At 56.2% G+C, this 15,319-nt stretch overlaps 2 protein-coding genes across 2 annotated transcripts in view; one reads left to right on the forward strand and one right to left on the reverse strand.

Moving 5' to 3' along the window:
* PGAM5 (PGAM family member 5, mitochondrial serine/threonine protein phosphatase) lies at positions 1–10,223 on the forward strand. Its single transcript, XM_032654596.1, has 8 exons — positions 1–222; positions 1,960–2,046; positions 2,788–2,966; positions 3,911–4,036; positions 4,103–4,191; positions 4,325–4,458; positions 6,257–7,544; positions 8,040–10,223. The coding sequence occupies exons 1-7, from the start codon at positions 32–34 to the stop codon at positions 6,405–6,407; spliced, it is 957 nt and encodes a 318-aa protein (XP_032510487.1). The 5' UTR covers positions 1–31; the 3' UTR covers positions 6,408–7,544; positions 8,040–10,223.
* Positions 8,612–15,319, reverse strand: part of ANKLE2 (ankyrin repeat and LEM domain containing 2) — a 22,566-nt gene continuing 15,858 nt past the window's right edge. The window contains exons 8-13 of the mRNA XM_032654595.1: positions 14,870–15,042; positions 13,393–13,499; positions 12,354–12,544; positions 11,411–12,053; positions 10,733–10,864; positions 8,612–10,447 (exon numbers count right to left, since the gene is read on the reverse strand). Of these exons, the coding sequence (XP_032510486.1) occupies positions 10,297–10,447; positions 10,733–10,864; positions 11,411–12,053; positions 12,354–12,544; positions 13,393–13,499; positions 14,870–15,042 (1,397 nt within the window). The 3' untranslated portion in view covers positions 8,612–10,296. The remainder of the gene's footprint in view (positions 10,448–10,732; positions 10,865–11,410; positions 12,054–12,353; positions 12,545–13,392; positions 13,500–14,869; positions 15,043–15,319) is intronic.

Consider the following 15,319-nt stretch of genomic DNA (forward strand, 5'->3'; position numbering starts at 1 on the left):
GTCGACGCGGCCCCGCGTGGGACGGGCCGGCATGGCGTTCCGGCAGGCGCTGCAGCTGGCGGCCTGCGGCCTGGCCGGGGGCTCGGCCGCGGTGTTCTTCTCGGCGGTGGCAGTGGGGAAGACCCGCGCGGGCGGGGACGCGGAGCCGCGCGTGGTCGAGCCGCCGGCGTGGGCGGGGGCCGCGCGCCCCGGGCCCGGCGTCTGGGACCCCAACTGGGACAGGTGCGGGGCCGGCGGCGGGAGCCTTCCCGGGCCCCGGCCGTCCCGGCCGGTCGGTGTGGTCGGTTCCGCGGAGGGGCGGGCGGGGCAGGCTTGCGTGCGGGTTTCTCTTTCGGTTCTGGCCGCAAGGGTGGCTGTGGACGTGGGGCGTCCTTCGACCCCTCTTCTGAGCGCCAGTTTCCTCGTCTGCCCAGGGAGTCGTTTTGAGGAAGGAGCACCGTGATGCCAGGGACAGTGCCTGGCGCACAGGGAAGCCCAAAGTGGTCGTTTTTAGTCCTAGACGGAGGGCTTGGACCTTTGTAGGGCTCTTGTCCTTGTTTCCGTTTCCCAACTTCTGAATCCTCAGATTGGGTGACGGCACGTTGGTCCCATATTTGCGATACAGCTGAGACGGCGAGGTGGAGATGGGCCCTGGAAGGGGCCTCCGCGAGGCGGCCTCGCGGGGACAGGACCAGCAGCCATCTTGAGTAGGAACGTGAGGTCCAGGGGTCCCGGTCCCACCTGGCCGCGCGCTGTCACTGTTCTTATTGAGCCCTTTTGAGTGTGGCTCCTGTGATCAGGAAGCAATTTTTAGTCTTACTTAACGTTAATTAAATTTAAAAACCAGAGCAGTGCAGAACTTAAAATACTGTATTGAAACGATAGTAGTTTTGGTATGCTGGAGTAAATAAAGTGAGTTACTGAAATTTCACCAGTTTTTTCCTGCTTTGTAAATGTGGCCACTTGGAAATTTTAAATTACGTATGTTGCCGGTGTTCTGTTTCTATTGGACAGCCCTGCTCTGGGTTGTGGGATGGTTTACCCAGTCCCAGCTCTTCACTCCTTGACACTCTTGAGTGTGGGGCACAGATCCAATATTTATTGCTGGCCTAGTTGTATCGGGAACTTCATAGGTATTCTTTTTAACCTTTAATTTTTGAAAAGTAAACTTATCTTAGAATCGTCTTGTATTTACAGAAAAAGATGATAGAGTACCTGTATACTCCACACTTAATTCCCTCTGTTGTTAACACCTCACACTAATATGGGACACTTGTCACAATCAGTGAACCAGTATAGATACGATATATTTTTTTTTTTTTTTTCTTTTTTTTGCGGTAGGCGGGGCTCTCACTGTTGTGGAGCACAGGCTCCGAACGCGCAGGCTCAGCGGCCATGGCTCACGGACCCAGCCGCTCCACGGCATGTGAGATCCTCCCAGACCGGGGCACGAACCCGCGTCCCCTGCATCGGCAGGCAGACTCTCAACCACTACACCACCAGGGAAGCCCAAGATACGATATTTTTAACTGACGTCCGTACTTTATTGAAATTTCCTCAGTTTTTACGTTGTCCGTTGTGTCTTCCGTATCCCACAGGACAGTCAGGCTGTGACGGTTTCTCAGACTTGACTTGTTTTGATGACTTTGACAGTTGAGTGGGCTGATCAGGGATTTTATAGAATGTTCCTCAATTGGGATAAGACTGGGGTCGTATTCTCTTTTTTCAAACATCAGTACAATCTTGTGAATTTCTTGGGTCTTTTTAAGGAAACAGAGTCACTCTGAGGTTAAAGGACTGACTTGAGGTAGAGCCGGACTCCAGCCTTGTATGAGGCCAACATGCTGTATTTGCTTGCCAAGTCTAGATTTATGGGGCGGTGAGGGGGGTGGTGTCCATGCTAGAAAGTTCCAGGGCCTCATCCAGTGAAATCTCCAGCCTCTTTCTGAGGAGCCAGGCTTCCTGCATCTGTGCCTGTAGGTCCCAGATGTCTTCTCTGGCTCAGCCCCAGCTCCCACGTGACCGCCAGTGTGGCATCTTGGCCTGGCCATGTTACAGGCACCCCAGGTAACCCAGGTTCGCACGGCCCAAGCAGAACCCGTGAATTCACCATTATTCCCCTCAAAACTTATTCTTCCAGCACTGCCTCAGCTGAGTACATTCTTTTCCCAGCTCTGCCGGTCTCACAGGCATGTAATTTCTGTTAGCTTGAGGCCAATGAGCCGTCAGAGTGCCTGTCTTCACCAGACTTGCTGGTGTCTCAGCATCTTTTCTGCTGCAGCTCCCTCCCAGCATTCCAGCAGGGCCATGCAGGGGGTTTCCGTGGTAACGGGAGCATTTTCCTCACTGTCCGATGTGATGCCCACTGTCCCATGTGCTACTAAGCATTGAAAATGTGTTTAGTGTGATTGGGGAAATGGAGTTTTAATTGTATTTAATTTTCATGATTTTGAATTTAAGTAGCCACGTGGTCAGTGGCTACTGTTGGGCAGCACAGCGTCCCCGTCAGTGAGGCCACCCTGTGGGCATTTCCCACCTGCCCTTCCACAGACACTCCTTCCTCTTCTCCGCGTCCCTGGTCCCCTTGCTGTGACTGTCAATCTCCTCACAAGGACGTGGGCAGCACAGTAGCTTCGCCTGTCTGTCCTGTTCACATCCAGCCGCCCAGGGCGGGCCTGGCGCCAAGAGAAGGGGCGGCGCTGGCTCCTCCCCTGTGCCTCACCGACCCAGGAAGCCCCTCTGTCAGAAAGACTGGGGGTGACTTGTGAGCAGGGGCACAGGACACACCGTCTCGTATTTCTGCATCAGGAGAGAACCACTGTCCCTGGTCAACCTGCGGAAGAGGAGCCTGGAGCCCGGAGAAGAAGAGCTGGCGTCCAGGCTGGACCACTACAAGGCCAAGGCCACACGGCACATCTTCCTCATCAGGCACTCCCAGTACCACGTGGACGCCTCCCTGGAGAAGGACCGCACGCTGACGCCCCTGGGTACGTGGCTGGGCCTCCTTGAAGGTGCCCTTGGGGCGCTGGGCCTCTTTGGACGGGTGTCAGGTGTTCTCGACCCAGATGCGAGCCTTGTCATTATTAGTAATAATCAGCCAAATCTGACACAGGCTTTGAAAACGTCCTCGTTAAGGTGGATCCTGCCCGCAGGCACGAGGCTCTCTGAGGCGGCCCCGCCCTGTGCTCCTTCTGGCTTGACCTAGTTGCTGGAGAGCCTTCCTCATAAACGGTGGGGGGTCTCAGCTGCCCCGCGCCTCGGTCTTTGTGCTCATGTTGTCTGTAGGAGAAATTCCTAGCAAGGAAACGCAGGGAGGTTGGAGATAAGAGTTTACATTTTAAAAAATCTCTCTGTTGAATGAGATAGCACCCACTTGTGTGAAGGGGCTTGCTGGCCTGTCCTCAGACCCGGGTGGAAGTAAAGCTGCATCTGTGGTGTCACGCATCCAGCTGAAACTGACTTTCCAAGGGCATTTCGACTGGATTCTAAGATACATTTGAGGAAAAGCATTTGTATTTGCACCCAGGCTGCAGCAGTGCCGAGGCTGTCCGTCCTCACGTGTTAACACCTGGTGGTGCTGATTGAGCGGCAGGTGGTCACTGGCGCACTGACACCCAATCTTTGGACAAAATTGAGTAGGAATGGTGTGGGGGACCCAGAAATAGTAAACAGGACCCCACCCAAACTTCAGCCAGCCTCCACCATGGCCGTTGTCTTCAATGTTTCTTCTTTATGGGGCTGAAGGTGGCTGGTTTGTCTCATTGATTTTACCTGTTGAAATCCTGGCCCCTTCCTTAGGCCTGAGCCCCGGGAGGGGCTGCCCGTCTTGTCCCCCAAACCTAGTGGTGCTTGGTAAGGACTGAAGTATTTGTGAAGTAAACAAACAGGGACTCCGGCGACGTGTAATTCTCCAGTGTATTCCACCTTCAAGGTCGTGAGCAGGCTGAACTAACCGGTCTCCGACTTGCAAGCTTGGGGTTGAAGTTTAATAAAATCGTCCATTCCTCCATGACCCGTGCAATAGAAACCACTGACATCATCAGCAAACACCTGCCAGGTGAGTGCCAGGCGCCCCCGGGCCGGCTGCTCCTGAAGGGGCCCTGAGTCCTGTGTCTCTCCGCAGGCGTCTGCAAGGTCAGCACAGACCTGCTGAGGGAAGGCGCCCCCATCGAGCCTGACCCCCCCGTGTCTCACTGGAAGCCGGAGGCTGTGGTAAAAACTCCCCCCGGGTGGCCTTCCCCGGGAGCGGCCTCCACTCCACCCCTGGGCTCCCGGCGGCCCCTGGGCTCCCGGCGGCGGGCCCGCGCACTGCCTCCATACGGACGATCCCTCCCTCTGCCCCCAGCAGTATTATGAGGACGGGGCGCGGATCGAGGCCGCCTTCCGGAACTACATCCACCGGGCGGACGCCAAACAGCAGGAGGACAGCTACGAGATCTTCATCTGCCACGCCAACGTCATCCGCTATATCGTGTGCAGGTGAGGCCCCAGCGGGCGCCGCGGCCCGGCCTCCCCCCTCCCCCCCCCCCCCCCCCCCCCCCCCGCCGGCCTGTGCCCCTAGCAGGCAGGGCCCCGCCCCCCGCCTGTGCCCCACCCATCACCGCCCCGCCTCCCCCCTCCCCCCGCCGGCCTGTGCCCCTAGCACTGCACGACCCCGCCTCCCGCCCCGCCCCCCCGCCTGTGCCCCACCCATCACCGCCCCGCCTCCCCCCTCCCCCGCCGGCCTGTGCCCCAGGCGCGGCTCCCCCTCCTCTTGTCTGATGGTGCCCGCCAGGCCCAGCCGGTGGTCTGGTAGAACGGCTTTCTAACGACTGCATGTTTTTGCTGGGAACAGGCCAGACTGAGGTGGCCCCCGTGGGCGGCCTTTCCCGGGCGATGCTGACGTGGTCGCTTGGTTTAGGCGCTGTGCGCTGCCATTCCCGCTGCGAAGTCCCACTTTGTAGGAGGCAACGCGAGCCCCCGTTTCCCTGAGGTCCCCCAACTGGTTTCAGCACCTGTCGATGGCTCCTGCCCCCGTGGTTGCACGTGGTGTTTGCTTAACGGTTTCATATGTCCCTTTGTTTGTTAATTGGAATGTGTGTGACAAAGGACCCACGGGTCTGTTTTGTGCAGGGTGATAACCCGTAAGCGCCTTAGTCCCTGGCAGCTTCAGCTGCTCCTGCGGGGCTCCTGTGTCCGTGGGGCAACCAGGTCCCTTCGTCCTGGCACCAGAGGTCCAGGGCCCTCACAGTGATGCCTGCGCTGAGCCCCAGGCAGAGTCACGGAGGGCCCTGGACCTGGGAAGGCCAGCTGGGTGCTCGCGTGTTTGACCACATCCCACTTAGTGCAAGTGGGGACCCAGCCTCCCCTGGGGCCATTGAAGGTGCTCCGCAGGTGCTTCAGGAGCTGAGGGGGTCCCCCTTCTCACGAGGGCCCGTTCGCTTGCCCTCAGAAGCCGCCCGCGTGGCCCGAGGCGAGCAGCCCTGCGCCGGGGGAGCAGGCTGCGGCGCCAGGTCCCGGCCGGGTTGAGAGCTGCTGGGAGGAGGGGCTGGGCTTCGGGGGCAGCCCGAGCCTGTGTGCCGCTCAGGGCGACTTCGGGGCTGTGTGAACACGCGTCCTGCCATATCCCGGGACAGCACTGACCCCAGTGCTGAGGGCCGGCCGGAGACGTCAGGGCCGGGAGTGGCCTGTGCCCCCGGGACACGTGAGGGCGCTCTGCTCCCTAACTTAGGGCAGTTTTGAAAGCGGTGAGGGTGACGCTGAGCCTTGAAAAATCAGCGTGTAGGTAGTTAATCCTTCAAGTCGGCAAAACTCTCAACAGAGGGAGTGCCAGTTGATGGTGAGCCACAGGGATGCCGCTTGTTCACCCCAGTGTCCTGGGGCATAAAGGGGTCCGGTGGCTCGGACGGAGGCCATAGTCCTGCTGGGCTCTTCAGCAAATACCAACTGTGCCTAAGAAGCATTAAGAGCATGGAAATGCTCCGGGGTTGTGGGCTGCCCCCGTCCCCTTTTGGTGACACTGGAAGAACACACTCAGTTGCACGCATTTGTTAACTAGTGTGTTTGTGACTCACGTGCAAGCCTCGAGTTGGGTTGGTCCCCCCGTCCCAGAGGGGCTGGGCTGTTACCTCCCCCTTGTTTGATTGATGGGTTGGCATCCACCCGACAGTTCCTTCCTCTGAGAAACCCCATTTGAAAATGGGAGGGACTTGCAGGTGTTGGCCCCAGCCCCAGGGAAGTCCCCTGAGGCCTTGTCATCTGAGGTGGGCCCCTTCCCAGCCTGTGCTCTCTCCTCCAGGGCGCTGCAGTTCCCTCCAGAAGGCTGGCTCCGCCTTTCCCTCAACAACGGCAGCATTACCCACCTGGTAGTCCGGCCAGATGGCCGAGTGGCTCTCAGGACCCTCGGGGACACGGGATTCATGCCTCCTGACAAGATCTCTCGCTCCTGAGGGCCACCTCGAGGCCCCGCTCTCCTCCTCAGCCCCATGCCGGCCTGGTGTGGGTGCCACCGAGACCGCGGGCTCCTCCCCTGCCCCCCCCACAGGCCGCGCCGCAGGGCCAGGGCTCCAGGGCGCAGCAGCCGGAGAGAAGGAGGATCCACGAAGCAGTGCTGCAGCGCTGAGCTTCTGGCCCAGGATGCAGAAGGGAAGCACTCAGGTCAGATCAGCTTCGTCTCTTGCAGTGTCTTTGCCTCACTCTCGTCCACCAGGATGAGCCTGTTTCAGGAACAGGAACGAGCAGGCCTGTTTCAGGGACTGGATGAGGCCCCCAGATGCCGTCCCCACAGGGGCCGCGGCAGACGCCGCAGCGAGCTGTCCGTCAGCAGAGCCCGTCAGGCAGGAGGAGGTGGGCGCCAGCGCTTCTTCCATTCGTAACTTATTTCGCTGCTTTTTACACTGTTTTCATTTCCTAGAACTCTTTGTCATTTAAGTTTTCATCGATTGAAGATTTTCCTCATCTGGTTCTTGTTTTGAAAACCCATTTCTCACTCCCGAGTCACACAGCCCTGACACTGTTGGATCTGAACTCACGTGTGTTGCTAGGCCTTTCCGACACAGAGGAGGGGCACCTTGGCGGGTGAGGGAGGTGACTCGACCTGCTGCTCTCGTGGGAGGGGCTGGGCAGTGACGGACCAGGAGGGGCCCTGTTTCAATAAAGTGTCTGGCTGACAGTTCAGTCCTTGTTTGCCTGTGGCTATTAATCTTTTATGCTTGTGGATTAAAATATTTAGATATAACACTGTCCATCCCAAATCTCCGTTTATTTAGGAGGAAGTACGATGTCTGTGAAGTGGTTATGGACATTTTTGCAATCAGTGCAACTAATTGGGATATTCGATCCATTTCTGTCAATTTTGGAAATACCTACAAAATGAAATTGTGTTTTACTGGTTTTTCAAAGTACTAATTGTGAGTGTTTTAAAGGAAGCAGGAAGCCTGTGCAGCATAACAGCCCCAAACTTGCTGAGACAGATAGAGCAGAAAGCTCCTTCCCCAGTATTTTGTGCGCCCCGGGCTGACAGTTTTGCAGGGTGTCTGCCCACCAGGGGCCTCAGTGAGAGGCCCTGACCCAGGACAGTGAGCTCGGTAAGTAAAAGCAGCAAGCACACACCATTCTGTCGAAATAGTTCAGACAAGTTATCCGGGGGCTGTGCTAACGCCTGAGACCAGAAAAGCCAGAGGCGGCACCACGTGTCTGGCCTCAGGCGCTGTGAGGCCCCGCGGCCGAGCCCTGGGCCCCTGGACCCTCGGGCTTGCGTGGCCACCCTTTACACTTGACCTTTGAGAAGCAAGGCAGCATTTTAGAAACAGGAAAGGAGCCCAGGAGCAGGACAGTGGTGTTTGGACGGGGTCAGTTAGTTACAGGGGCCCAGGGAGGTCGCACCGGAAACCGCCCCGAGGTAGGACAGATGACCGAGAACTTCTGAAACGTCGGGAACGTCATCCTAAGTGTGACCAAGGTGGAAAACCACCCCAAGAGCCCGTGTGACAGGAGGGATCCTGAGCTGACAGCAGTGGGAACGGTAGTGGTTCCTACTGACCGCGTTGCTGTTGGTTCCAAAATATTTTCTTTCTTTTGAGACGGCTGAGGAAGGAGGCCGAGGGCACGTGTAAGAAACCCCTCCCTGCGGGCCTTGCGCGCACACAGACCTGCATGGTTCCAGCAGCCTGGGGGGGCAAACCCGGCTGGGGACGCCTGACGAGGCAGTCACCCCACGGCTGTTCCCTCTGAGCTGCAAATGCCTCTGCCTCTGGAAACATCCAAACACTATCCCAGAGGGTCCGTCTGGATCCAGGAGCGGGGAACCTTCCGGAGCCGCCTGCATGCAGCCCGTGGCACCTTAGCCGCCGCCCCCCGCTCAGAGGGTTCCTGTCACCTCTTCCCAACTGAAGAAACGGCACACTGACTGTCAATGTCACAGAAAAAGGCTCCCCATTTCCCAGGGCAGTTATAAAATATTCGATAGTTGAACTGATGCCAAGGTTTTTCACAACCGTGTTGTTAGGAAGGAAAGGGCCCCAAACAGCAGATAAACCACTCTCAGATCCATGTTCTGTTTAACCAAAACACTGCTTCAAAGTTTGCTAAAAAGGACACTTTGCCTGGGCTCAGGCGAGAGAGGTCTTCCTGAAAGCTCAGAATGATGACCACATGGTTTTAAAAATAATTTATTTCATTAAGTAGTTTTAAAAAGACAAAATCACCCCAGGACACATGACTATGCATTCAGTGGAACCGGGGCCAACTTATACAAACAAATGGAGAAACAGTCAAAGGCGGCCTAAACTTCAGAAAATAGGAGCAGAAGTCTGCAAAATACGGGCAAATCACTTTAGCTTCCATCTGAATATTTACAAAAATACATAGGACGGCACGGTCAAATTTTAGACAAAACAGATCATCACTATGACTACATCTGTGTTCTGATTTCTTTGAGAATAGAGATGTCTTTTAAAAATGCCATTTGGTTTTTAGAACAGAATGTATTTTTCTGTCTTAAACTTAAGTCGTCTGCTACACAAGTGAAAACACCCGGTGTAACAACCTTTTGAATTTTAAAATCCAAATCTTGGTTCCAATATTCCTGACCTGCCTCTCGTTATCGTGTGAAAGAAATGTTTCTGTTTTTTTTTTTTAACATAAATTTAAATTCAGAATATTTACAACTAAAAAATCTCACGTCTACTTCCTATCACTGTATATTCTCAAAAAGTAAGTTCGGGAAAACCAAAAGTGATTTACAAAAGGCACTGAACTCCGCAGAAGCATTAGAAGTCTTCACTTTGGATAAAACACTGGCAGTGTCCCCAGAACACCGCTGTGAGCAGTCGTCGGTGACACCCAGAGAAACAGCCCTCAGCTCGGCTGCAGCGTCCTGGCACAGAAAGCTCTGCGCACAGACCCTCCAGCAGGTACAGCCAAGGGGGAGGGGCGACAAACTGCACTAAAGGAACGGAGCTGGGATCAGATACGTCCTCCAAAGTAAACCTTTCTTTTCTGTACCAAAACGCAATGCTCTTTCATAAAGCAAATCCAACTGAAATGTGTTCTAAAATATGGGGTACATTTCGAAACTAGGCAACGCCTTTCAGATTATTTTATTACCACTGCACTGGCAGCTAAATAAGGTGCACTGTGAAAGGTCAAGTGCTGGTGAAAAGGAAATCACCTTCCAGTGACTGCTGGTGAGGGAGCTGTGTGTGACTATTTGCATGGCTCCCAACGGCTAGATTTTTTCCAAGAGAAAAGCTAGTTTCATCCTCTGGTCACTCACTTAAATGACTTAACCTGTAAGTGTCGCTGCAAGTCTCCAACACGTTAAGGCTCGTTCAACTCCTGGATGCCCACCTCGCCACTGTCTAACCAGCGGGGCTGACCAGCAAAGCAGAGAGGCTTTTCTGTCACGAGCCAGGAGGTCAAAGACCCTCCCCAGGAAAGGAAGAGGCACGAAAGTCACCTGTGTTTTAGGAACAGAGCTGAAGTGAGTGCAGCTACTCTCGGGGGACCGGGGCCCGCGGGGCGCCCCGGCCTCTCTGGCGCCCTCCTGTGCCCCTGGGGCAGCTAACTGGAGCCTGTTGCCACCACACTGACCGTTTCTGGGAAATCTGCGTCTGAGTTTGCTTTCACCCACTTCTCTCCAAGTATCAGAAAGCGACATTTTATACAGGACACCTGCATCTTCTAAAATTCTTTTACCCTCTAAATGAGGACTGATATTCTTTCTTTGGGTGAAACTTTAGCAATAAACACATTACCTTTCCTTGTTCCTTTTTTCCTTTCGCTTTTTTTTTTTAAACCCAAAGAACAAGCTGACAGCCCCAGCAGCGCGCACGGGCCCTACAAGGCGGCGAGCTGGGCCAGGCGCGCCATCCGGTGGAGGTGGCCCCTGCGAGCGGGGCTGTAGCGCCCGGGGCTGCCGCCGCTAGGAGGGCCACCGATGTCCAGCAGCTGAGACTTCACCTTCCCTTTCAGCGAGGGGCTGGGCCAGCTGAGGAAACCGAGAACGGGCGGTCAGCAGGGACGGCGGGGTGGGGAGAGCGGAGGCCACAGACCCGGGGGACCGCTGGGGCTCCAGGAGGAGGTGCCTCCCACGTGACTGCGAGCTCACACTACTGCGTCCCGCACGAGGGGCGCGGGACCGGAGCGGAACCCTGGCTGCCCCGCCCCACCCCCCTCAGCTCCCAGCAGCACCCCTTCTGCTCCGCCACCCCCGGCCACAGGGCGGGGAGCTCCCCCGTGAACCTGGCGACACCGTCCGCTGGGCCGCGGGTACCTCTGTCTGTCCGCGGGCGAGTAACGCAGCACGGCACTCCTCCACCTGTGCAGGGCCGGGTACTGGTGAGGGTCCACGTCCGCACACTCCAGGGCCGCCAGAACATCGCGATCCAGTTTTGACGGCTCTTCTCTAGAAGGTGCGAGAGAAGCAGAACAGCCGTGACCACACACGCACCCGGCACCACGGCCCCCTTCAGAACCAGCAGAGCAACAGAGGCGTGTGTGAGGACCCAGCACCCCCACCGCAGGCTCTGGCGGTCCGGCCGACCTCCAGGCAGCGGGGGAGGAGACCCCCCGCGGGAGGAGACCCCGGCCCCGGCCCTGCTGGGAAGATGCACTCTGCGTACCCCCTCCAGGATGATGGAGCAGAAGGTAGGACGGGCCATTGGCCGGGCAACTGAGACCAACCCCAAGACGACCTTTCTTCCAGAAACAAACTAAACCCACAGGACAGCTCAGTGATTGTGGGAAGCACAGCGGCTGCAAGGACGAGTGAGCAAGGAGACCGCTGTCTCCCACCGGCCTGGAGGACACCCGAGGAGCCATACAGACTCGCGAGGGAGACGGAACCACAAGTGCCCGTCAGGCAGGCCAGGGTGGAGGGAACCGTCCGGGAATCACACGGTGGCACCCATGCCCACTGCCCCTCGACGTGTGTGTGCTTCCCGACTCATACCCAAAAAGGAAGAGGCTCTGGACGGACTCCTTCGAGGCAGGGACCCCCGAGGGCTCAGAACTGCCACGGTGACGGGCCTCTTGTGTGGGACTGTCGGGGTCCAGGCACATGTCAGCCATTCCAGCTGACATTCCGTGCTCTGTCCTTCCTTGGTCATTCCCGAGTTTGTCAGCAGCAAGAGGTCCTAACGTGTCACTTTCTGCTGTGTTCACGCTTGATGTCAGGATCCTCTTATCTCTAGTTTTCACAGTTGGACGGGGTGTCTTATTAGAAAAGCTACTTTGTAGATTCTGCAAATTCAGTTTATCAAACTCCACAGTCAAGCCGGAGACAGGTGACAGGAAGGCATCCTCCCCACTTGGGGCCTTTGGCCTCTTCCCACCCAGGGTCTTGCTGTCACTCGGGGGGCTGCAAAACCCATTTTTGCTGCTGCGGGGACTGGTCGGGGCTGAGGCTTCTATGAGGTCTGTCTTCTGCTCCAAGGGAAGGATGTCACACCCCGAGTCTCCAAAAGCAGCCACCGTGGGCTGGGTGTTGTTTCGGGCTGTGTTTTGCCGGTTTTTGATCTCTTCCAAGCTCATGTCATCATCTTCATCTAGAAACGCCCTCACGGAGATGGAATTGCTGCACTTCCCGTGACGGCCTGTGAGGGAGAGACGGTATGGATGGGGGCTGTGGGGTGTCACCCCGCACAGCGCAAACCCTGCGATGAGTCACTCCTGCATTCCAAGCCTCCTCCCTCCTCAGATTCCACGACAGAAAACCACTTGCAACATGCCTTGGGAAAGGCAAGCAGGAGCCCGCAGACAGAATGCCAGGCTCCAGGCCCAGCTGTTCCCCCTCACAGGCAGGAAAAGGAGAAGGAAGCCGGCTGGTTGCCACGGATGCGGCCACAGGACGGGCTGCCAGTCCCGCCAGCCGCGGACACACTGCATGTTCTTACCGAGGGCTGAGGCGTCCTCCTGCAGACAGGCTGCATTTTCTCCCATGTCTTGCTGGGGCTTTTTGCCCACTTCCTGCTGGGTGAGATATTCTTCTAGTTTTTGCAGGCCCGCCTGGGAAGACAGATCAACAAAACAGCCCAGAAAGTCCCAGTATTCGACCCAGGGATACCCCAGCTCATGAGCCAGCTGCCTGTAAGAATAAAGCAAATTAACCAGTTGTGAGACCAGAAGAAAAACTCACAGAACTAACTAAACAGAAAAGGGCCATTTGACACTGGAAGTGCCAAAACGGCACCTGCAACCGTGGCTACAATTCCACCTTATCCTAAATTTGGGGCTGAATTAGTGCACTCCACTTCCTGAAGCAGCGCTCCCTCACTGGGTAAGACCCTGTTACAGAGCAAGCCAGGGTCACGGGGAGAAAGGAGACGCCAGCCGAAGTGTAGCGCTCACACCGACACTCACGAGCCATCAAAAAGAGGGCAAACGGTAAAACTCCACTAACAGAGGACATTTCGGTTCTCATGAAACCGTACAAAGTCGGAGATGATTCGGGTTTGGGCCAGACGTGAACATTTAGAGGTCCTTTTCACTTTCAAGTCATAAACCTAAAGCTGGGCACATATTTTGAGAAAAAGTTCTAAAATGATTCAATTAAGCTTTATTTGCTCACACTGTAAATAAGCTTCTGAACTGTGGAAAACACACTTTTCAGGGGCTTCTTTCACTAGCAGCTTCTGGCCACGCCCCCCTCTTGTGTTTGATCTTCTCCCTGGCTGCGCGGCACCTTCTCCCACACACTGTCATGCCCCTCGGCCACCCCACCCCCGGGAGGGACTGTTTTAACGGAGACTTTTGCTGCACAAGCTGCAGGGGGCACGTTCGCAAGGAATTAGACCTTAGTGAAAAGGCCTTAAAAGTCTCCAGTCAACGCTTTCTGGGAACTGCTGTTTTGAAAGCCCCAGTCAGCACACGAGGGCACAGCATGCGAGGTGACACCAGCACTCGGCCCTCTGTCACTCTGTGCCCTTTAAGTACCTTCCCACTCTCTCGATGCCTCTCTCCGGATCAGACTTCCTGACGCTGTGGAAGAAGCCCGCTTTCTCTCGAGGCGGGGTTTTCCAGAGTCGGCGAAAATCTTCTGCCTAGAGCAGAAGTGTGTTGGGCTGCGCTAGGCATCCATGTCACCAGGCAGCCCTCCCCCACCAACCCAGCGCGGGCAACATGCCCACCTGCCCTGGAGCTAAGGGGCCGTGGCTGCGTCCCGGTGAGGCCAGGAGGGACCCTGGCAAGGCCTGGGCTGGGCTGAGGATCAGAGCTGACCCAGGAGGCCCCGAGGGAGACACTGCAGAGCTGTCACCCCAAGGGCCTTGAGTTACCTTCCCATCACATGACAGGAAAATAAATATTTGTGCTTTCGGTATTTCATGCAGCTGAATCTAATCCTAACGTTTTTATAGTTTCAGGGAACTAACTATCGATAGTTACAACTTTCTTTTCTTTTCTTTTTTTTTTGCAGTACGCGGGCCTCTCACTGTTGCAGCCTCTCCCATCGCGGAGCACAGGCTCCGGACACGCAGGCTCAGCGGCCATGGCTCACGGGTCCAGCCGCTCCGCGGCATGTGGGATCTTCCTGGACCGGGGCACGAACCCGCATCCCCTGCGTCGGCAGGCGGACTCTCAACCACTGCGCCACCAGGGAAGCCCACAACTTACTTTTAAGAGGAAAGATTATATACAGGTCAGTGTATGAAGTACCTCAGTCTGGAAGGTGAACACCGGAGTCTGCAAATGGAAGTTTCCTAGTGACAGTACAAATCCAAGGACCCTGGAATGGACAGCCTAGCCACCTGGGCAATGTGGTGTGCGAAGGGCCATGGGCACTTGGGGGAGGGGAGTCAGGTGACGCTGGTGTGAGGAGCGTTAGCCCAGGTAAACCTCGCTTCTCGGAAGCACGGCTCATCACATATCTGCCCTGGCTAATGAAAACAGGGGCAGGCTTCCCTGGTGGTGCAGTGGTTAGGAATCCGCCTGCCAATGCAGGGGACGTGGGTTTGAGCCCTGGTGCGGGAAGATCCCACGTGCTGCGGAGCAACTAAGCCCGTGCATCACAACTACTGAACCTGCGCTCTAGAGCCCACGAGCCACAACTACTGAGCCCACATGCCACAACTACTGAAGTCTCAGTGCCTAGAGCCTGTGCTCCACAGCAAGAGAAGCCACCGCTACCCGCAACTAGAGAAAGCCCATGTGCAGCAACAAAGACCCAACACAGCCAAAAATAAAATAAAAATAATAAAATAAATTTAAAAATAAGTAAATAAATGTTAAAAAATAAATAAAGGAAGAAAGAACAGGGTCAAGACACTCGTTTCTCCAGGGAAGTTCTGAAGCCTCACTGACAACTCTCTGGGGTCCTGGTCTCCAGGACCAAGCACAAAGCAAAAGGCTGGAACAACCCAGCATGCTGGTGGGATGGCCAGGAGCTATTCCAGAAGGTTCCACAGATGCTCACCTTGGACGGACTCAGGGGCCCTGCAAAGGCTCGCAGGGTCAGAACGGGGTCTCTGGGGCCACCTCCACCGTGGCCGATGTGAGAGACCTCGCCCGGGTGGTCTGAAGACCACAGCTCCCCGATCACGGGAGAAGACGTGTCCTCTGCCCTCAGGAGGGGCACGTAGTAGTGACCTGGGAGAGGAAACACACCAGGGCTGGACCATCTGCGTGGACAGCCCCACACCCAGTGGATGTCAGGCAACTAGGAAGCAGCCTGGGAAACAGCGCGGTTTGCTACCCCACGGGCTCTGCACGCGAGTCAGCGATGCTAACGGTGAATAAAAAGGCCGCCACGCTCCGGAGCCAAAGGACGCGGGCAAGAGGCCAGTCCACGCCGGACTCCCGCACACAACGAGCCCTGCGTTCTTCCTCGGCGGGGAAGTAAAAAGGAGGAGAAGAGGAGGTGGGG

The sequence above is a fragment of the Phocoena sinus genome, chromosome 14 (assembly GCF_008692025.1).
Source record: "Phocoena sinus isolate mPhoSin1 chromosome 14, mPhoSin1.pri, whole genome shotgun sequence".
In the NCBI taxonomy this organism is placed as follows: Eukaryota; Metazoa; Chordata; class Mammalia; order Artiodactyla; family Phocoenidae; genus Phocoena; species Phocoena sinus.

Bases quoted from the DNA above. Each gene is read 5' to 3' on its own strand.
- PGAM5 (XM_032654596.1), top strand. From the start codon at position 32: ATGGCGTTCCGGCAGGCGCTGCAGCTGGCGGCCTGCGGCCTGGCCGGG. The intron at 2,047-2,787 runs GTAACCCAGGTT...TTTCTGCATCAG, and splicing joins CCATGTTACAGGCACCCCAG to GAGAGAACCACTGTCCCTGG. The intron at 4,037-4,102 runs GTGAGTGCCAGG...GTCTCTCCGCAG, and splicing joins CATCAGCAAACACCTGCCAG to GCGTCTGCAAGGTCAGCACA.